The 22,634-nt window shown below is 36.9% G+C and overlaps 1 protein-coding gene and 1 non-coding gene across 10 annotated transcripts; both read right to left on the reverse strand.

Moving 5' to 3' along the window:
- Nucleotides 1-3,667: 3,667 nt before the first annotated feature.
- On the reverse strand, nt 3,668-16,295 carry LOC127499130 (B-cell receptor CD22-like). Of its 9 annotated transcripts, XR_007926056.1 has the most exons (15): nt 15,724-16,288; nt 9,466-9,534; nt 9,020-9,367; nt 8,675-8,923; nt 8,350-8,604; nt 8,005-8,259; nt 7,663-7,917; nt 7,321-7,575; nt 6,979-7,233; nt 6,650-6,892; nt 6,449-6,569; nt 6,264-6,309; nt 4,430-4,674; nt 4,130-4,301; nt 3,668-4,063 (listed from the first exon to the last, which is right to left on the reverse strand). XR_007926056.1 is itself a non-coding variant. In XM_051869268.1 (14 exons), the coding sequence occupies exons 1-13, from the start codon at nt 15,734-15,736 to the stop codon at nt 4,465-4,467; spliced, it is 2,574 nt and encodes an 857-aa protein (XP_051725228.1). In that variant the 5' UTR covers nt 15,737-16,288; the 3' UTR covers nt 3,668-4,301; nt 4,430-4,464. The 9 variants fall into 9 exon arrangements, 8 of the variants coding, with proteins under 8 accessions (XP_051725228.1, XP_051725233.1, XP_051725232.1 ...); XM_051869268.1 differs by having other exon boundaries at nt 3,668-4,301; XM_051869273.1 differs by lacking the exon at nt 6,979-7,233 and having other exon boundaries at nt 3,668-4,301; nt 15,724-16,295.
- A 5,320-nt stretch (nt 16,296-21,615) lies between these two features.
- LOC127499232 (5S ribosomal RNA) lies at nt 21,616-21,734 on the reverse strand. Its single transcript, XR_007926076.1, has one exon. It is a non-coding gene; the product is annotated as a 5S ribosomal RNA (ribosomal RNA).
- Between the last annotated feature and the right edge of the window lie 900 nt (nt 21,735-22,634).

Consider the following 22,634-nt stretch of genomic DNA (forward strand, 5'->3'; position numbering starts at 1 on the left):
CACCCCAGCTGAACAGAAATACTCCACTGTTGAAAAAGAGGCTCTGGCATGTGTTTGGGCAGTGGAAAGGTGGAGGACATACTTGTGGGGCCGCAGATTTACTCTGCGGACTGACCATCAAGCCTTAACGACGCTGCTGACCACAAAAGGGACTGATAGAGCTGGTATGCGCATAGCCCGCTGGGCTGCTCGGTTGCTCTGTTTCAACTACGCAGTTGAGTACCGTGCTGGATCTGAAAACCACACTTCTGATTGTCTGTCCCGCTTGCCCCTGCCTCTTGCTTCGGAAGCTGAGTCGGATACCGAGCCCGAGTTTGTTGCTTTACTGTCCACTGGTCCAACTGCCATATCCCAGGATGAGTTTGCTGCTGCCTCGGCTCGCTGTTCTGAACTCTCTGCACTGCGCACACAAATTGCGAGTGGATGGCTTCCATCTTCTGCTGCTCTGGATCCTGTTCTTCGTCCGTACTACAAACTCAGACATGAGCTCAGTGTGCAAGCTGATTTTGTATTTAGAGGGTCTCGATTGGTGGTACCTGGGGAACTGCGTGAGCCATTGGTCCGCATTGCACATGAGGGCCATCAGGGGATTGTGAGAACAAAACTACTATTCAGTACTTGAATTTTCATGTATGTGTATATTGAATTTTCGAGTATGTGTAATGTATGTTGCAAAATTCCATGTCAGTTTCTGTGGCTAAAGGACTATGTCTATGAAAAAACAATAACTTTTCTTGTGATTCATGACCGAAAGCGAGCACCGCTCTTTCCCTTTAATCACAGCAGCTGTCAGTCAGTGCAGCGCAAGATCAATGATTTCAGCACACTTGTAAAAACACATATTTTATTCAATTAATCTAACTAAAGTGCAGAATAAATATGTAATTTTTGAAGCTTTTTTTCACATAAAAGTGTGAAAACTGATGGTCGAATTGAATTTAGCCGAGGAGGAACAATGAGGTACGTCTTTATTTATTTTTTATGCCGTCTTACGTTTGAATAACTAAATTAATGCTATGCCTGACTATTCAAGTGACTATATTCTGATTATAAATTAAGTATTACACTACTGATGCTCAACACACCAGCAAATGACATCTCACCGGAATTTTTCGAGCTGGCTTATATTAATGCGGAAGTTCTAAAGAACGCTCCGTGCATATAGCCCATTGCACTTCAACGGTTTAAAACCACTTGTTTTTAAACTGTAATGCTTAAAAACTCAATAGTCCAAAATCTCTACCATTTGACAAATTTCTACCGGCTAATCGTGTCTACCAGTTTATCCCCCACCCCTACTTATTGTGCTTTAAGCTGCAATATGTAAAATTTTTGCAGTAAAATATCCAAAAACCACTAGGCCAGTGTTATATATTTTGTTCACTTGAGTACTTACAATATGCCAAATGTTTCCAACTATTTGTAAATCATGAGAAAATTGCAATTTTAACCAAGACTCTGGGACGTGTGAGGAGTCACCTGTCAATTGTGTCATACCCGCGTTACCCTCGGTTTCCGTTTTATTTTGTAGAAACTGTGGAAACACGAATATAAAAATCTAATTTTCTTGATTAATTGCGAGTACCATGCTTTACCATGCCTCAGAGAAAAACACTATTTTGTGAAGTAGCTAACATAGCATAATCAGATGTAGCTTTATTTTTAGTAACAGTAATACAGAATTTTCTCCATAATACAATACGTTTTAAAATTAATTGCATGCCATTTATCAACACAAGCCATCCAGCATTTAATATGATATTCTAAAATCGATCTTACTGCAGTGTCTCAAACAAGTGTCTCACAGCAACCACCAAGTGAACGCACAGAGTAACATTATAATATTTTCAACACACTCAAATGTATCTAATATAATAAACAGAGCCGCATTACCTCATACTCATGACCAGAAAAGCGGAAGCGGCGCCGGCGACTGTGATAATAAAAGTTCCGCTGCTCGTGAGGCGTGTGTTGCGCAATCGCTCCAGCGGCCTCCTTCAGCTCCCACAACACTCAGTCCTGCTCTGCTTCATACTACAGTAACGTTAATAATCGCATCCATGAACATGATTTCTGCCCGAATCCTATCCCTATTTATTTCCACCGGCTGTGAGGTGAAGACCTCATGTCCCAAGATTCCGCGCTCAAACTTGGCATCATCAAGCTACGCCTTTCTTTTGAATAGGCGCCCCCTAGCGGATGGAAAAACTACACAGTGCACCTTTAATAACACTTTAACATCGAGCATGTCCCTAATTCGCGATCGCCTTTTGAGAGAGGCAGGTTTCTGTCTGTGCGCGAACTTTGGCGGTGTGCCAGTCAGCACAAGTGCTGCACGGAGTTCCTTTTCAGGATATATTGTGCTTATAACATCAAGCATTCATTCATTCATGCATTTCATCACTCTGAAGTGTCAAAAGTGCAACATATTTACATACTGCGATATAGCCAATACAATATAGCAAAGTCTTTCAGGGGCACCTGCAGGATTTTTTCTCAGGGTACGCACAGAACTTTTTTGTTGTTGTTGTTGTTGTTGTTGTTTTTTTTTTTTTTTTTTTTTGCTGTCCGCAAAAAGCGAGTAAATGCTGTACAGATCGACTGTCTCTTTCCTTTTCACGCATTTAGAAAATCTGATGCATGTAGGCTAACTACACTCTTATGTGCTTGTGTAGATAGATGCTTCGTGATTTTTTTGTTTTGTTCTCTGAGCGGCTTTGTCCCGAAATGTGCGTATTGTTTTCAAAGAAACATGATTAACGAAAAACGAATCCTCACTTTCTTTCACGTGAATGCTTCACTTTGCGTGTCGGAATGTTTCACTTTGTCCACTACTCTACAGGTATATGGAAGTTCATTTACTAACATTTTAAATGTATTAGCCTGTAAAAACTATAAAATAACAGCACAATTTACTTACATCAAACAAGTCAATAGGTATTATAAGTATTATTATAATTATTGTTTTTGTTGTTACATTTAATTTATTGCCATACTTTAATATGTGAACTATATTATAAGAAAACTAAACACATTTAGCGTCGTCAGGCTTTTTTGTGCTTAATGGATAAAACAATGGAGCTGCGCACTCTTGATGCTTTGAAACTTTTCCCGATACATTTAGAGAAAAGCTTCAAAGATTTAAGAGGCTTCATTTTTCTATCCCTTCTCAATAGTATTAGGCTTTTTTGCTAAAGTTTCAATCGAATTTAGCTGGTTTAGAGAGCGTTTACTCATTTTGAACCTGTTTAACTGTAATGTCATTTTTTCATGTGAGGAAAAAACGACGAAACTTAACTAGCCAATCAGATTTCTTTTCACCTATATCCCCCACGCCCACCCATGCACGCACATACTCACATTTGACTTTACAACACACAAACGCACACCTTTATTTATTTTCATTCTCTATTGCTTTCTTAATATGGCATGTGTACGCATATAGATTTTAATAATTCATTTAAAAATTATGTAAAAAATAAAAATGGCATTAATTAGCGCCCTCTCATGGTACGCACAGTGCGTACAGCCGTACGGCTGCAGGCGCCACTGAAGTGTTTAACGATAGTCATTTTATTTTGTGGTAAGGATATATATATCGTCATATCGCCCGGCTCTAAAACATCAACATCTAAATTCTCAAAAAGAATTTCTGCTGAGATCTTGAGAGGTTTATTGTCTTCTTTTATTTGTACTTGATTTGAGGTTGTCACCTGTAGTTGTTGTTTCATTTTCTGAGAGTGGAAGCATGATGTTGAATCAACACATTATAACATTGATTCAATGCCATTACCATTAATTGTTGATGAAATTTCAAAAAAAATTTCAACATTAATTGCGGGTGCCAAGTGATGTTTTTTTCAGTTAACATTGAAACATTAACACAGATTTACCATTGTTTCGATGGTTGCTTGCTATCTGGGTCTATACTACTAACAGATTAAACTCAAACAAACTTAAAACGAGGCAAATTAAAAATATATATATATATATACACAAAACAAACATGAAACAAATAAGAAACAGACTGTCATTCTCTCACAAAAGTTCAAAGAGAACAAATCTTGTTTATCACCCACATTGAGACTCAATGTGGGTGATAAACAAGATTTGTTCTCTTTGAATAAACATGTTTATAGTGGTTGTGATCTGAACAGATGGATAAATTATTTCACAACTATCCAGTCCTCCATTTCCCAGCAGTCCAGACTGATGTCTGAACACAGGCTTTACGACACTCTGCCACTCATTTGCTGCTGTAGATCACTGATGTGTCTTTCACATTTTCAACAGTTGATCGTCTAAAAACACAGAACAAAAAGAAATAATGTTACAACTCAAGATTATATAATCTGTGCAGATTATATGATCTGTGTGGGTTAATTTGGTGCAGGTTAAGATGGTGCTGGTTAAGTTGTTTTTTTCTCACCTACGGCAGCATCAGGCTGATGAACTCTTATATCATTATATCTCTTGCAGTCTTTTCTTCTCTTCCTTTCTGTGATGTTGAGCAGTTGTGTACTGGACCTCCTCAGTATCTCTAGATTCGTGAGTTTTTCCTCCGAATCTGTTTGGTTTCACACTGTCATATGGAGCGTCATTGGCTGAATCCGGTTCAGAAAGAGGCTCGTCATGGACTGAAACTCTCTGTGACGCGTCAGAATGGAGATCATTCTGAAATACCAGAAAATAATAATTAAGACATACATCAATTTGATCTGAAGTGTAAATTCTCAGTCTAGAGCAGTTTTCTCAAACTTTTCAGATCAAGTATCACATCAGAAGGAATCAGATCAATGTACTGATGTAAAATACAGAAATATAATTGTACAGCAGAGGAAGAAAGGAACCGAATCGGTATTTAAAATACAATACACTGCTGATGTAAATGCTAATGATTATCAAATGATTAAGGAACCAGTCTACATCAAAATATATTAAATATATTGGAAATTAGATTTAAAGGATTAGATCACCCAAAAATGAAAATTATGTCATTTATTAGTCACCCTTTTGTCGTTCTACACCCGCAAGACCTTTGTTCATCTTCGGAACACAAATTATCTTAAAATATGCGAAGCAGTGTTTTGAAATCGGCCATCACTATATTGCTATAATATTAAGGTAGAGCCACTGTAGTCACATGAACTGTTTTAAATATGTTTTTAGCACCTTTCTGGGCACTGAAAGTGTAAATTAACTTGCTGGCCTCACTGAGCCATCGGATTTTATCAAAAATATCTTAATTTGGAGTTCTGAAGATGAACGAAGCTCTTACGGGTGTGGAACGAGGGTGAGTAATTAATGACATTATTTTCATTTTTGGGTGAACTAACCCTTTAAACCATGGAAGAATATGCTGCCTTTACAAGCTATTGGAATTATCGCAAATACGAGTTACAATTACAAATTACACATGAACGCCTTCTCAAGTTGTATACCACTGGGAAGCACGCTGTATGTTTATATGATTGTCAGTAAATGGGACACTATGTATCATTTTGACTTTAAGAAGATTCTTCCAATAAATAGCCAGTAATAAACCCAGTGTCCTCCATGATTCCTGTTCTTTTGGACAACAAAGCACTTTAATGTGACAAGCTCTTATGTTGCCTTCAAGTGCTATCGGAAATTTGATAATTCCCACTTCTCAAGTCGTGATTATGCGCTTATCGCATTCAAGTTTCTAATTGGGAGGGTGTTCATGTGCGATTTTTACCTAGGAAACTCGTATTTACGATAATTCAAGAGTGTGTGAAGGCAGCATAAATCACGACTTTAGAAGTAGGAAGTAGGAAATTTCTGATTGAACATGAAGGCAGCATTAGGGGTTTATTTTTTTTCTCCATGGGTCACACTACATGAGGGCGCTTGACAGAGTTTAATATTCATCTAAAGCAGTGGTGTCCATCCTGCTCCTGAGAGCTACTGTCCTGCAAAGTTTAGCTCCAACCCCAATTAAACATGCCTGAACAGCTAATCAAGATTTTACTAGGCATACTAGAAACATCCAGGCAGTTGTGTTGGGGCAAGCTGGAGTTAAACTCTGCAGGACAGTGGCCCTCTAGGACCGAGTTTGGACACCACTGATCTAAAGAGAGGAAAATATTAGATTATGAAAGTTTTTTTTTTTCTGATTGTGTTGATAAAGACTTTGATAATGTTAGTTTCCCATCCGTTTGTACAGTTACAGTCTGAAATACTGATAACAGCTGATCGATTGATTTTCTGCATCTGTAAAGTCGTGTGTCTGGATGATTTACCTGTTTCACTGTGAGATCTTCGGTTTTAACACTCCTTCGTTTCTTTCTGTTATAATTAATTAACAGCATATGGACAACTGTCAAATTAATACAAACTATGTATATTCATTTTTAAAAAATGGTCTGATAATCAAACATAAATGACCAAAAGTGAACTTCACTGCATTTTTTTAAACAGAGCTCACATTATAAAGAGGATGATGATGGTGATGATGATGATTATGATGATTATGATGATTATGATTATGATGAATCCTCCAGATGCCGCTGTGTTCTCAATCACATTCCTACCAGGACCATGATGAACTGAAAGAGGAAGACCATCATGATCTCTCCAAACTGATGAATGATATGAAGATACAGGAGTGTGTTAATAAAAGCTTCACCTGTGACAGTTACAGCATCCGATCTCCGAGATCCATATTTATTCTGAGCCTGACAGTAGAAGCGTCCACTCTGTAGTGCACTGAAACTCTGTCCAGATCCAACAGCTGAGCTTTCACTCTCCTTAAACCAGCTGAAGTTCAGAGCAGGAGGGTTTGAATCACTGCTGCAGCTCAGAGTCACTGAACCTCCTGGCACTATTTCACCAGATCCGTTTATCAACACTGAGACGCTCCTGGGAGGGTCTAACACAGACAAAAATGACAGGTCACAATAAATATTAGAAAATGAACAACATTTGTGAACAATGTGCAGATGATCATTAACTCACACATGACGTTTAAAGTCACAGTATCAGAGTATTTCTCTCCATGTTTATTGATGGACTTGCACTTGTATTGTCCACTGTCATCAGAGCTGATCTTTGAGAAGTTGTAGATTCTTCCAGCTCTTACAAACGTTCCTCCTTTAAACCAACTGATTTCTGCAGGAGGGTTTGAATCACTGCTGCAGATCAGAGTCACTGAACCTCCTGACACTATTTCACCAGATCCTTTTATCAACACTGAGACGTTCCTGGGAGGGTCTAACACAGACAAAAATGACAATTCACAATAAATATTAGAAAATGAACTTGGATTTGTGAACAATGTGCAGATGATCATTAACTCACACATGACATTTAAAGTCACATTATCAGAGTATTTCTCTCCATGTTTATTGATGGACTTGCACTTGTATTGTCCACTGTCATCAGAGCTGATCTTTGAGATGTTGTAGATTCTTCCAGCTCTTACAAACGTTCCTCCTTTAAACCAGCTGATTTCCGCAGGAGGGTTTGAATCACTGCTGCAGATCAGAGTCACTGAATCTCCTGACACTATTTCACCGGATCCGTTTATCAACACTGAGACGTTCCTGGGAGGGTCTAACACAGACAAAAATGACAGTTAGCAATAAATATTAGAAAATGAACTTGGATTTGTGAACAATGTGCAGATGATCATTAACTCACACATGACATTTAAAGTCACATTATCAGAGTATTTCTCTCCATGTTTATTGATGGACTTGCACTTGTATTGTCCACTGTCATCAGAGCTGATCTTTGAGATGTTGTAGATTCTTCCAGCTCTTACAAACGTTCCTCCTTTAAACCAGCTGATTTCCGCAGGAGGGTTTGAATCACTGCTGCAGATCAGAGTCACTGAATCTCCTGACACTATTTCACCGGATCCGTTTATCAACACTGAGACGTTCCTGGGAGGGTCTAACACAGACAAAAATGACAGTTAGCAATAAATATTAGAAAATGAACTTGGATTTGTGAACAATGTGCAGATGATCATTAACTCACACATGACATTTAAAGTCACATTATCAGAGTATTTCTCTCCATGTTTATTGATGGACTTGCACTTGTATTGTCCACTGTCATCAGAGCTGATCTTTGAGATGTTGTAGATTCTTCCAGCTCTTACAAACGTTCCTCCTTTAAACCAGCTGATTTCCGCAGGAGGGTTTGAATCACTGCTGCAGATCAGAGTCACTGAATCTCCTGACACTATTTCACCGGATCCGTTTATCAACACTGAGACGTTCTTGGGAGGGTCTAAAACAGAAAAAAAAAAAAGACAGTTCACAATAAATATTAGAAAATGAACTTGATTTGTGAACAATGTGCAGATGATCATTAACTCACACATGACGTTTAAAGTCACAGCGTCAGAGTATTTCTCTCCATGTTCATTGATGGACTTGCACTTGTATTGTCCACTGTCATCAGAGCTGATCTTTGAGAAGTTGTAGATTCTTCCAGCTCTTACAAACGTTCCTCCTTTAAACCAGCTGATTTCTGCAGGAGGGTTTGAATCACTGCTGCAGCTCAGAGTCACTGAACCTCCTGACACTATTTCACCAGACGGACTTATGGACACTGAAACATTGCTGGGTGGATCTAAAAAGGGGGAAAAAAAATCCTTAAATAATATCCAGTTTATAAAAAGAACTAATGAATCTGTACTCACACGTGACATTGAGCTCAACAGCAGGAGAGATGTGGTTGTGTCCGTGTACAGAACAGCTATATCTGCCTGCATCCTCTCTTCTGACTGACTGCAGCAGGAGTTCATTGTTTCCATCTCTTCTCTCAGTTAATGGCTGTGAGTCTCTGTACCAGATGAATGTTGCTCTGTCAGTCAGAGTGCAGCTGCTTTTACATGTCAGATGGACTGAATCTCCCTCTGTCACTCTCTCAGGAGACTCCACCTGAAGATCTGAACACAACACACATTATATCTAGTGCTGCTGTCATACACTGATTATTATTCAACATAATGCACAGAAGAAGAGATAAATCTCATGAAAGTCACCTGTGACAGCAAGAGTCACTCCTGGATCACCAATCCATTTACCATCAGGTTTATCAGTGATGAATCTGAAATAGTACATGCGTGAATCCATCACTGTCACATGACTCAGTCTGACGGTGCAGTTCTGCTGTTTATCTCCCAGATACTGAAGCCTCTGACTGTATTCAGGGTCCTCAGACAGATCTGGAGGCTCTTTACCCCTTACAGTGTCTTTAGTCCATAACACTTTCATGATCTGATATCCAGTAGTAGGGTATGTATAAGTACAGCTCATTATCACTGATGAGTTCTTTAGTGCACAGATGTGTGAAGGTCTGTAACTCACACCCCAATCGGCACTAGAAACCCCTGAAACACAGAATTCCTACTGAACAAAGTAGCAGCAGCTTGTACATAAAAAAATAAAGCAAAATCTCTAGAGTTTCTGTATTGTAACAGAGACTCACCGTAAATCATGAGCAGAAAGATCAGAAGAAAAGGATGAGCCATTTTGAAGGACATCAGCATAGCAACACCTACAACACATGTACAGATTTATTTCTTTAAAGTGTATTATAAACTCCCACTGTAATTTTTATAGTTAGTTAAATACCTAGTAAAAATGTAGAAAATACAGTTAGTTGACTTGTCTGTTTTGACGCTGGTGTTTGTTGAGGTTTAGGCAGAATCATTGTGACTCATCCAAGATGTTTATGTCTTTCTTTCTTCAGTAGAAAAGAAATTTCTGAGGAAAACATTCCAGGATTTTTCTCCATATAGTGGACTTTACAGGTTGAAGGTCCAACTTGCAGCTTCAAAGGGCTCTACATGATCCCAGACGAGGAATACGGGTCTTATCTAGCGAAATGATGAGTCATCCTGGAATGTTTTCCTCCAAAACCTTAATGTCTTTTCAACTAAAGGAAGAAAGAAAAGAAAACATCTTGGATGACATGGGGGTGAGTAAATTATCAGGATATTTTCATTATGAAGTGAACTAAACCTTCAAGAGATGTTTAGATGTTGATGTTTTATTGAAAATGTTTGGTCACCATTATGGTAATCGGGATTTCCTTCAGTTGTGCAGTTTGACTCTTGGCTTATTTGAGTTTATGGTTTTTGTAACAGTGTTTACCAAAACACATAATTTGTTGCAAAGAAACAAAAATGATGATCATATGATATAATTTTCAGCATCATAAAGTCGAATAATTTGCTAATCTTATACTTGACAAAAAAAAAATTGTTAATACATTTTATTACACATCCAGTGGTGTTATCACCAGATAACAACAGCTGAAAACAGATAACACAGGCTCATCCGGGTTACTGAAGTCAGCAGCGCCATACACTTGCTAGGAACGTTTTTTTTCTTCATCAAAGTTTTGCATTTGGTGAGCTAATAAAATATTAAAACTCAGTCAAATCAATATTTTGCATACAGTTATTTAATTATGTCTTCCGGTATCGCAGACTCGCACTCTCGTGTTTCACACAAAAGCAGCTTGCTGCCATTTTGCGACTATTGTTTTGTACACTGTTGGATTTTAAGATAAATCAGATCATTATCTCTAATCCCCATAATTATTTATTTGGCAAAATGCTGTTTAATAAGTGGTGTGACTGTACCGTCTCTTAAATGTCTGTGTCCGTCTAGTTTGAACTTGCCACGCTAGCAACTGCTCTCTCCACGGAAGCTTTGCGTTTAAAGAGCTAAAAAAATATTTCAACTCAGATCAATATTTCGTGCTTATTTACTTACTTATGTGGCAAGTAGCTGTGTAATAAGGGGGATAATGTACATCCAGCCGGTTGTTATCTCAGAATAAACCCATTCAGGCTGATAGAAGACCCCTCTGCTTCACGTCTGGATGTACATTATCCCTTACATATTGACCCACAATACTTTCTTGCAACAGATCCGACATTCAGAATTTTCTTTTTTTTTTAATAAATTGTGGGGAAATTTTTTTTTGGCACACAAGGACATCAAGAATCAGCATATCAGTCTCAATAATGGTGACATACTTGCAATACATGCTGGGAGTCATGAGTTTTATACTAAGGTGGCTCCCAGCATGCATTGCGGCATGAAGCATGTCACCATTGTTGAGATTTGACATTCTTCTTGATGTATGTGTGTGTCTCAAGATTTATTCCCATAATGTATTTAAAAATAAAAATTCAGAATGACTGATCTGTTGCAAGAAAGTATTGCTGGTAAATATAATCTATTAATAATGAATAACCACTTTTGAGATTAGTAAACTATTTTACTTCATGATGCTGAAAACTATATCAACTGATCATCCTTGTTTCTGGCTTTCTTTGCAACAAATTACGTGTTTTGGTAAACACTGTTACAAAAACCACAAACGCACAAAAACAAAGAGGAAACCCAACTAAAGGAAACACTGATCACCATAATTGTGACCTAACATATTCAATAAAACATCAACATCTAAACCAGTGTTTCCCAACCACTGTGCCGTAGCACACTAGTGTGCCATGAAAGGTTGTCAGGTGTTCTGTGGAAAATTATCAAATGCTCCCCCAAAAATTAAATAAAATAAATCCTACAAATAAGAATATATTGTCACCGTCTAGCGGAAATCAATGTTATTGGTCATCCTTTGCCATTTAGTCTTAGCCAATATGCTGTTTTATGCTGTCAATATTCTGTGCATAGCACTTCATCTCATCATTATATATATCTTATATCATTAGATTTTGTCCAAAATTTCACCCCATAGAGCTACAATAAACTTGTCATTCGCTGGTCAAAAAACTTGATTTTTTGGCTTGATTTTCATAAAATGTTAATATTATAATGAAAATTGCATGTGCCACAATACCAACTTCAATGACACAGTGTTTAATTTTTTTTTTTTTAATTCGATGTTCCTGCCTAACAGCGATGATGTGTAAATTTGTTGTTTTATCATCATCAACAACAACATCATATAGCAATCTATATGACCCTATTGTGTTCATACCTGACTTAAGCTCAAGTTTCACATTTAATGATAGTACTTCTGTTAATATAATATCCAGTTTTAATAGGCCTATGCCATTTGAAGTAATGCATGTTTGTGTAATTTTGTTATTTTAGTGTTGATGTGCCGTTGGATTGTTTACTTATCAAAACTGTGCTGTGGCAAGAAAAATGTTGGGAAACACTGATCTAAACCTCCGTTAATTCTCAAAAAGAACTTCTGTAGATGTATGACAGAAATAAAGTCAAACTGGTTAGTAATAAGTAAAGCTGGTAATGCTCTTTTTGGAGTTGTTTAATCCTCCTCTGCTGTGATCTTGAGAGATTTATTGTATATTTTATTTCAGGCTGTGTGGCTTTAAGTCAGTTATAGTTGTTGTGTTTCATTTTCTGAGAGTGCAAGCATGAAGACACCTGATGATAATGAGCAGAATCACTGAAGGAAAGAGAAACACAAGAACTACAACTGACTTCCAGCAACAGCCTTAGATTAAATCAACAGAAAAGACATTAAATGTCTCTTATTACAAACCAGAGTGATGTTTATTTCTGTAATTCGTCTGCAGTTCTTTTTGAGAATTAACAGGTTTAGATGTTGATGTTTTATTGAAAGTGTTTGGTCACCATTACTGTAATCGGTGTTTACTTTAGTTGGGCAGTTACTCTTGTTTTTTCTGTAAGTTTGTGGTCTTTGTAACAGGGTTAATGGAAGCACATAATAGTTACAAAGAAGACCATAAACAAAAGCAATCAGGTGTTATGGTTTACACCAGTGGTTCCCAACCATGTTCCTGGAGGCCTCCCCAACACTGCATATTTTGTATCTCTCACACCCATTTCAGGTCTTGGAGTCTCTATTAATGAGCTGATGATCTGAATCAAGTGTGTTTGATTTAGGAGACATGGAAAACATGCAGTGTTGGGGGGCCTCCAGGAATGTGTCTGGGAACCCCTGGTTTACACCATCAAGAACAAACCTGATTATTTAGTCCCATCAATGGAAGCTGAAGTGGTTGTTCATTATTATTCATATGAACATTATTGTTACTTACACTATGGGGCTGTTGAATGCTTGAATCTGATTGGTTGATCAACGTTCTAAGGTGTGCAATTATTGTCAGGGAAGCGCACGGTTAAAGTAGTTCTAGGCAGGTCTTGACCGCATTACAGTTTCATATCACTTCGCCAAATGATTTCAGTTATTTCAAAAGGTCTTTACAGCCTATAACAGCAAAAGAAACAAAATCCATAATGACACCGACCAAGCAAATAACTATAGTAAACTATAGGATGAAAACGTTTTATTGTGTCCTGAAAGCGCATACTCTCTCACACTCTCTCTCTCTTTCAAAAGTACACACGTACTGTATAATGTTAGTACAGACACACACTCGCACAGAAACGTTTTGTCAGTGCTGCTCTGACGAATTAATCAGTAAAATGACTCACCAGCAAGATAACTGTGTGATTCTTGAGGTAGATAAACTTATAGTTTCGTTTTGCTATTAGTAGAGACAGTGCTGCCGTGAGAGAGGCACAGACACTCAGGTAGGCTAATTCACATATGCTCATTCTCTCTCTCTCTCTCTCTCTCTCTCTCTCTCTCAAGTGCATTAATAAATGTATCGACGGTATTATTCAGCTATCAAGTCTCAAGCCTCCATTACTAGTTCTAAAATGACATTTTGGAATGAGCAACGAAGGCTTGGGATGAGATGCACAAGAAATTAGAGTGTTTTAAGGACAAAAACCTGACAAATACACCATCAAAACAGTGTCTTGAGGTGTGATAACCGTATTATAAGCGTAGTATAAGCACTGCGGCATGAAACATGTCACCATTATTGTGATTCAAATGCTGGAAACTAAAGGAAACTAAATTAAACTAAAGGAAACACACCAAACATTTCAATAAAACATCAACGTCTAAACCTGTTGATTTCAAAAAGAACTATAGACGAATGACAGAAATAAAATCACTCTGGTTTGTAATAAGACAGATTTAATGTCTTCTCAGTTGATTTCATCTGGGCTGTGGCTGGAAGTCAGTTGAAGTTCTTGTGTTTCTCTTTCCTTCAGTGATTCTGCTCGTTATCATCAGGTGTCTTCAATAATCAAACAATCATCACTTAATTAACCACTTACGTATCTAATTAGCTCTAACACTTCTTCGGTGTTACTTTAACACTCTGGGGCCAGTTGTTCAAAAAGTTTAATCTGGATCAGAATGATTTGGAAATCCCATCTTTTGCTATCCAGGATCAGGTAATCCATCTTATTTTTGTGCTGTTTTTTGGATCACCCTGATCCAGATACACACTTTTTCAGATTACCAAATCTGGATTACTAGTGCTCTACAGAGCCCCTAAAGGGACATGGTGATAGAAGGAATATGAGAAGGAGGAAAAAATTTTGACTGGTTCATCTCTTATGATTGTGCCAATGTAGTTTACAAACAGTGATCAAAAAACACATTGAATATAATATTTTTGTTTGATATTTACAGCTGTTTGGGGATTATTTTATGGCACCAAAATCTCTTTTTTACTTTACAGTAGGTTACTGAAAGGTTAAATATGTAGCCTAATGTTTACATTTAATTTATTACTTTAACAGTTAAACTAATCAAGAGCAAAATAAAAATGTGTGTATGTTTATTACATGATAAAATGTTGTATTAATTGACCAGTTTGAAAGTTTTATTACATTTTTGTTCCTGAAATCCACCCTTCTGATGGGATCAGTATAATCCAGATTTTTTGGATCAAAGGTATCCCAATCTTACTAAAAAGTTTTGAACAACTCAAACTAATTTTATCCAGATCAGAACCAAGATTGGATTTTGTGATCTAATCTGATTTCAGAATCCTCTTTTCTTTTGAACAACCCATTTTCAAGATTTGATCTAGTCCGATAGCTGAAATCTGATCAGATTACTTTTGAACAACTGGCTCCTGCAGGTGGTTCCCATATGAACACCGACCAGTGATGATTTAACACCGGGGAATTTACTGTGTACATAACCAGAGCATTAGACTCTGATCACATTCAGTTTAAAAATTTATGTTAAATTATGTAATCCAAATGGATGGAAAATTTATTTGCAATCCAAATACATAAACCTTAAGTTTGGATCGAATGTTTTTTTGAGTGTAACCTTAAAAAAAAAGTTCCTCTAACATCAAGACAACTGGACATTTTAACGTTCCCATAACCAAAACAGAATGTTTGGAAAACGTTCATAGAAAAAAAAATTGTTAACTGAGTGCACACATACACATGAGGATGTTTGTCAGAATGTTTCAGGAACATCATGCTAACCTTAGAATAAGAACAACATAATAACATTCTATTAACATTTTAGGAAACTGAACATTTTTATGTTCTTGGAATGTTACAAATCAACGTTCCTAGAATGTTGAGTTGTTAATCAAAATTAAGTTCAAAAATCGTTTTAGGAACATCATACCTTTGAAATCAAGTTCCTCTAACATCAAAAAAACTGGAAATTTTAACGTTCCCAGAACCAAAACGGAGAATTTGCAAAACTTTTTTTTAACAAAAATCTGTTAGCTGGTATGACACTGAATAGGTCTTATCAAATGATTTAATGCAATCTTCTTTTGAAATCAGAGGTTCTATGAAAATACAAAGACATGATATTTTAAAATAAATATATCTAATGAATTTATATAGGATACATGCTATGTATAATTGTAAATGTACTCACCTCTTTCACTCATTTTCTTTCCGGTTGATGTTGACTATTTCAGAAAGCTTTAAATAATTCAATTACTCATTTGTTATTTTTATTGTTATTATTATGAACACAGAGTCTATTAAAGACACACAAACAACCTAACCTGAGAGTCACTCCAAATGGAAGTGAAAAATATGTGTCTTTTTATCTGGAAATTCTTGTGAATGCACGTCCCTCATGTGACTTGACCAATCAAAACATGACACTAAGATTTGAGGTATTTTGTGCTGTTTTTTTTTTTTTTTTTAAATTTACAAATGTGACTGTACAATCATTATGTTAATTTCCCGCTTGTACACTGAATTATTAAAAGATAAACTTTTACTATTTTATTGTCAGTGACAAAATAGGAACGAAAATGCAAACTGTATCAGGAATATGTTCCATTTGAGACTGAGATAAGATTATCTATGTTTTATTTCTATTCATTTATTTATTTAGAAAGATGACAAACATTGATTTAGTGATTTCTTGGTTTTTAACCCTACTGTCATTCAGATGTAAGAATAGCTAAATCTAGCCTGGCACTCACCAGAAATGATGTAAAAGTCTCCCCTTGTAAGGTTCTGGCTGAGGATGAAGACGAGGTAGGCGAAGCAGATCTAAAATTCAGCATGTACTTTATTTTTTTTAAAATGACAATGAGAACAATGAGAAAAAATTACAACGAGACAGTGAGAAAACTGAACAAAGGGGCAATATTTACAGAATGAACCAATGATGAAAGAGGAGCAGGTGTGTGAACTTAAACAATGAATAAACTTTACAACCAATGACAGACGGGAACATAAGAACTAAGGAAATATGAAACAATGAGAATCGAACTGAAATCCATGAAAATGAATATGACATCCATGTTTTTGTACTTGTTTATGACTTGGTTTGTAATATTTCAATTTCATTGCATTTTCAAATTAGATCATTTATTCTCAAGGCTGTTTCTGCCACATACGCACCATCAGCTGAGGGGATGCTAACGAGGGAGACAGGCCAGAAACCATCCTTATTATTATTTTCACACATCCTCACAGATCATGTGACAAATTTTATTTCTTGATGAAGACTTTCTTAAAATCTGAGCTGGCCCACCATTTGAACTAATGTTCATAAACTAACATGGCACATCTTTTAAGCAACCCTTTCAGTCCCAAAGCTGAAAGCTCTAACAAAGCACCTACCAACATGTTACCACATGCCATGTCTGTAATGGAAAATATGAACCTTCAGGAGAGCAGATAAGAGTTATTTTGTTTTGTTTTGTTTTGATCATAATCATCATCAAAAAAAAAAAAACTATACCATGTCGTACCACGTGCTTGACCCATCAGGACATCACCCATCGTGTTTTCACAGAAGTCATCTCACAGTAGAGCGGTCACGATATTAGATTTTTCACACCACGGTTATTGTGGCCAAAAGAATTCATGATATTGATATATCGCGATATCTATAGAATCTTTGGAGGAAAAAATGTATCAGTCAAATTTGTACTTAAAGGTGCAATATGTAATATTTTTGCAGTAAAATATCCAAAAACCACTAGGCCAATGTTATATATTTTGTTCACTTGAGTACTTACAACATCCCAAATGTTTCCAACTATTTGTAAATCATGAGAAAATTGCAATTTTAACCAAGGCTCCGGGACGTGTGAGGAGTCGCCTGTCAATTGCGTCATACCCTCAGTCTGCCTCAGTTTCCGGTTTTATTTTGTAGAAACCATGGAAACACCAAAGACGCTTTAATATATTACACTTTTTAATAGACAAGGCAACAACTGTTTTGATATATTTATAGATAGAAAACTAATTGTTGTTGTTCTCAACACGTTTAGTCTTATTGTTTAAATCTAATTTTCTTGATTTTTTGCGAGTACCATGCTTTACCATGCTTTACCATGCCAAAAACACTATTTTGTGAAGTAGCTAACATAGCATAATCAGATGCAGCTTTAATTTCAGTAACAGTAATACAGAATTTTCTCCATCATACAATACATTTTAAAATGAATTGCATGCCATTTATCAACACAAGCCATCCAGCATTTAATATGATATTCTAAAATCGATCTTACTGCAGTGCGTCTCAAACAAGTGTCTCACAGCAGCCGCCGAGCGAACGCACAGAGTAACGTTATAACAATTTCAACACACTCAAATGTATCTAATATGATAAACAGAGCTGCGTTACCTCATACTCATGACCAGAAAAGCGGAAAAATATTGTTAGTTTTCGCTGGAAGCAGCGCCGGCGACTGTGGCATAATAAAAGTTCCGCTGCTCGTAAGGAGTGTGTTGCGCAATCGCTCCAGCGGCCTCGTTCAGCTCCCACAACACTCGGCCCTGCTCTGCTTCATACTACAGTAACGTTAATGATCGCATCCATGAACATGATTTCTTCCCGAGTCCTATCCCTATTCTTTTGCACCGTCTGTTGAGGTGAAAACCACATGTCCCAAAATTCCGCACTCAAACTTGGCGTCATCAAGCTACGCCTTTGTTTTGAATAGGCCTCTAGCAACCTCTAGAGGACAACATTTTTACATATTGCACCTTTAATTTAATTTTTACTTATTTAGTTTTTCTTTTTTCAGGGTTGCTGCACATTTTTTTAAGTCAAATTTAAGGCTTTTAAAGACCTTTTTAAGACCTAAAGAAATAAAAATTAATATTAGCCTAGTAGCCTATACATTAGGGCTGTTACCAATCAAATGAAATCATTATCAACAAAATCCATCTTTGCAATACAGAGGTGACACAGAATGAGAAGTGGCATTAATATATTTACACAGCATTTACAATTTGTCTACATAAATTTAATTCAATATTTAAATATGGAATTATTTCTAATTTTAACTTTTTAATTAAAATGTACTTTAAATATGAAACTAAACTGCCAGTAGGTGGCAGCAAGTCATTGTCTTAATGAGTGAGTGAGTCATTCATTCAACTGATTTGTTCAAATGACTGATTCATTCAGGAAGGAAGCAAGTGACCGTCTTTATTGAATGGGTCATTTAATCATTAATTAAACTGATTCATTCAAAACGCGGATTCAGTGAGTATAACAAAAAAATGTCTGTCTGTTGCACGGGGACTCTGTTCTGCTGTTTATAATTTTGAAATTTTCGTTGGCGAAATAAAGAAAAAAACTAACAATATTAACAATACTACGTCTAAAATGTAACTCTCATTGTTCATTTAACAATAAGTTGGGGGGGAAACGGCACTCTTGCTCATGTGATATTGTGATACAACTACATGATATCATATGATATAATGACAAACTATTCGAGGCAAAAATGCCCGTGTATCTTGAATTTTGAGGGCATATAACTGCATGCATAGCTACATCACGCTTAGTAAGACGAGTAAAGAAAACGCGGTACTTACTTATTAAAAGAATCACCCTTTATTTAAATATATGAACATAGAAAATCGCTGTTAACAGGTTAATATGACATTTCCCATTCCATGACTAATAAAATAATCGCAATTTACTCTCTGTAAAATGGCATAATCTGAGGGTGATGGACACGGAGGTGGGTAAAAAGGTTGGTGGTGTTGCCACCCTATGCACTGACTGTAGCCAGGCAACTGAGGCAAATTCTGCAGATTGGGCTGTCTAAGGTGCCGTTTTCTTTGAAGCCGAAAAACTCCCATACTGTCAAGCTTACTTTTTTCGGGTGTGGACAGAGCCTCTCGCTCTCCCGTTTGAACGACATGGCTCTTCTCGGAATAGCTGCGTGCGCTGCGTCTTCTTCTTGTTTGACAGGTGTCAGCGTTAAGGTGCAATACTGCCACCTGAGAGGTCAACCAGTTACTGGTGCTGGAGTATTTACGTGTCATGATATCTTTAGAGTCCTATTCATTTTAAATATTGTGGTTATCGCCAATGCCGGTATATTGTCACACCCTAAATTAACACTATGTCGATATTTCATACTTTGAATATCACGATTATCGTCAGTACCGGTATATTGCGACACCCCTATTTCACAGTTACCAGAAGCAGCTCCTGAGGGCAGACAAATGTATTCATTCTGCTCTGCACAACTTTGTTTGTCTTATGTTCAAAATAAGTGATGCAAAACAGCTTCCTAAAGCACTTGGACCCCAAAGCCTGAATTCTCTTCTCAGTGTCTGCCAGAATGGTCCTCACACCTGTAAAGAAGAGATTGTTTAGTTTGGTGCTGCATTTTAGAAAGGGGATAAAAAACACCAACAAAACAGGACTGGAAAAACAGACTGACAAAATGGCTTCGGAGTTTTGTGTTTTGTTTGGTTTCCCCACTCCTTTTTATCTGAAGTAGAAAAAGACAGGCATTTGGACATACTTTTTGTGTGTATTTGAATGTTTGACCAAATACCACTTCAGCCTTGTGCACATATAAAGCCATCTTTCAGAGAGACTTTTTCTTTTGTGTTCTTTATTGCTCTTACATTTCTTTTAGCAGTGAAAGGCAGCATGGTGGCTCAGTGGATAGCACTGTCACTTCACAGCAAGAAGTTCCCTGGTTTGATCCCCAGCTGAGCCAGGAGTCCTTTCTGTGTGGAGTTTGCATGTTCTCGCCATGTCTGCATGGGTTTCATGGTAAGGAGCTTTGTTCTTCTTTAATAATCAAACAAAGGGATAGACATGTAACATTTGCACAAGTGCGTTCGGCTCTCAGGGGGGTTGGAGGCAGTCATGGTGATGGTACTCTGTTCTCGCTTGATTCTCGATAAAGTGATAAGAATCTGGCGTTTGAACATAGCGCATTTGGCTCTGAATAGAGTTGAATGCATTCTTTGTGATGCGGTCACTGTGAGAAGATCCATCCATGCTTGACTCTCTCGAGGCTCTTCAGGCATCTCTGTTCCTTGCTGTTATGTTTATTTTATTTTTTTATATTAATAAACTGTGGTTGGATTCAACTTCCCTTGCCTCTAACAATATGTATGTTATATTTTTGGAAAATATTACAATTTTTATTGATGTTTTATGTGACACTTTCACACAGGACACATGTTTTACCTGCTCAATATATTATTGTGGTTTTATACATACATATACTGTAAAAAAAAAAAAAATATATATATATATATATATATATATATATATATATATATCCTAATTTTACAGAAAATTACTGATTTTTTTTCAGGTCGTTTTCTTTTATTTTAAATTGTAGTCAAAACTCTGTAAAATTCTAAATTAACAACTCAGTTGTTATTTTAAGTATTATGACATTGATGATAAATTACAGTAATTCACTTTTTTATACAGAAAAATGACTATTTTTATACAGTGTTTTTCTGTTTTCTTAAATTACATACAAATGTATGTAAAATTACAAAAAATATCTGTAATTAATACAATAACAAAGCAGATGATAAAACGGTCAAATGACTGGCAGCAGCTGCCAAACAAAAACCATAAAATTAAAGAAAAATCTCCTTATTTAATCTCTAACATATATAATTAATTTATCTTTACAGTTAAAACCATAAACGCATGCTGTTCACTCAAGTGGACATCTGAATAATTTTCAAATAAAACACTTAGAAAAAATCAATATTTCATATATTTATCTGCATGTCATGGTTTGTGAAGCTCTGGTTTAGTGTAAGTTGAGGAGACGAGCGGTTACAGAAGAACGTGTAGCGCTTAGTGTTGCTGTAGAGAGAAAGAAGATCTCGATCGCCCTCTGGAGGAGAAAGGAGGAATAACGAGGCTGAGCTGTCCCTTTCCGCACTTAAAGCAGAGAGAAAGCAAAATGTAAGAAAATAAATGAAGCAATGGATTTGAAAGGATAAAGGAACAATCAACCGAGCAAAGCCATGGTGAAGTGTGTTATGTGAGTAGTGAAGATAAAGCAAAAGCTTACAGCACCTGGTATTCCCAGGCGGTCTCCCATCCAAGTACTAACCAGGCCCGACCCTGCTTAGCTTCCGAGATCGGACGAGATCGGGCGTGCTCAGGGTGGTATGGCCGTAAGCGAGTGTTACAGCCAATAACGAGCTATTTAAAGAAGACACACCGGCAGCACCCCTACACGACTCGGACCGCATTGATCACGTCCCGGGCTGCAGCTGAGAGACACAGACCCCTTTACCCCTCAAGTGTTTTCATGACTTTTTTCCAAAAAATATTCTCGCTTCAATGAAATTTGAAGTCCGTTCACAGGATTTTGTGCCATTGCCATAACACTGATTAACTAAGAAAAAACATATTGACTCGTCCCTTATTTTTTTCTTGAAACAAAGAAAGCACTTTAAGCGAAAGTAAATAGGGCCGATTTTTGGAGGATTTAAAATCAGAAATGTGAAGCGTGTCCTTATATTTAGGCGTCATTGTCTTGGCAAATAAGTTTGTAAAACTGGACTTTACACAGAAAAGATTAGTAAGCCATATTTTCACACTAAAATCTTGTTAATGAGCGCATTGTTTACGCTAAGTTGCTGTACTTTTTGAAACTTTAGTAGCTATAAGGCTTACGGATTGGCCTCCTTCCGTCGTAAATTCCTCACTTTCACGCAACAAATGTCTGTGAACCAGTGGTGTAGTGGTGCCTGGAGAAGTGGGGATAGTACTCTTAATTTACGCCCCCAATTTTTTTTTTAAGCGTCCCAGCAAAGGATGAACACCCTGTGTTATAAACAGTGACATGTAAGACTAGTCTTGCATATTTATTTAACTCCAAATGGGCCAGTAGTATTTACACATTGTTACTTAACTTCTGCTGCTTGACTTGAAGAAACATTATGAAATTAAATTAATATTAGCCACAGAAGAGGTGCAGATTTTGAAACCAATACTGGCCCACAGACTATAGAAAGAGACAACTAGCCTACATAATTATGAATTTTGAGTGAAATTGGACAACTATTCTCTCTCCT

The sequence above is a fragment of the Ctenopharyngodon idella genome, chromosome 17 (assembly GCF_019924925.1).
Source record: "Ctenopharyngodon idella isolate HZGC_01 chromosome 17, HZGC01, whole genome shotgun sequence".
NCBI classification, from domain to species: domain Eukaryota; kingdom Metazoa; phylum Chordata; class Actinopteri; order Cypriniformes; family Xenocyprididae; genus Ctenopharyngodon; species Ctenopharyngodon idella.

What these genes read in the sequence shown, in the direction of transcription:
- LOC127499130 (XM_051869268.1), bottom strand. An exon ending in GGATGCTGTAACTGTCACAG is followed by an intron (nt 6,570 to 6,649) that starts GTGAAGCTTTTA and finishes TTCCTCTTTCAG; the next exon opens with TTCATCATGGTCCTGGTAGG. An exon ending in AAGATCTCACAGTGAAACAG is followed by an intron (nt 4,675 to 6,263) that starts GTAAATCATCCA and finishes CTGGTATTTCAG; the next exon opens with AATGATCTCCATTCTGACGC.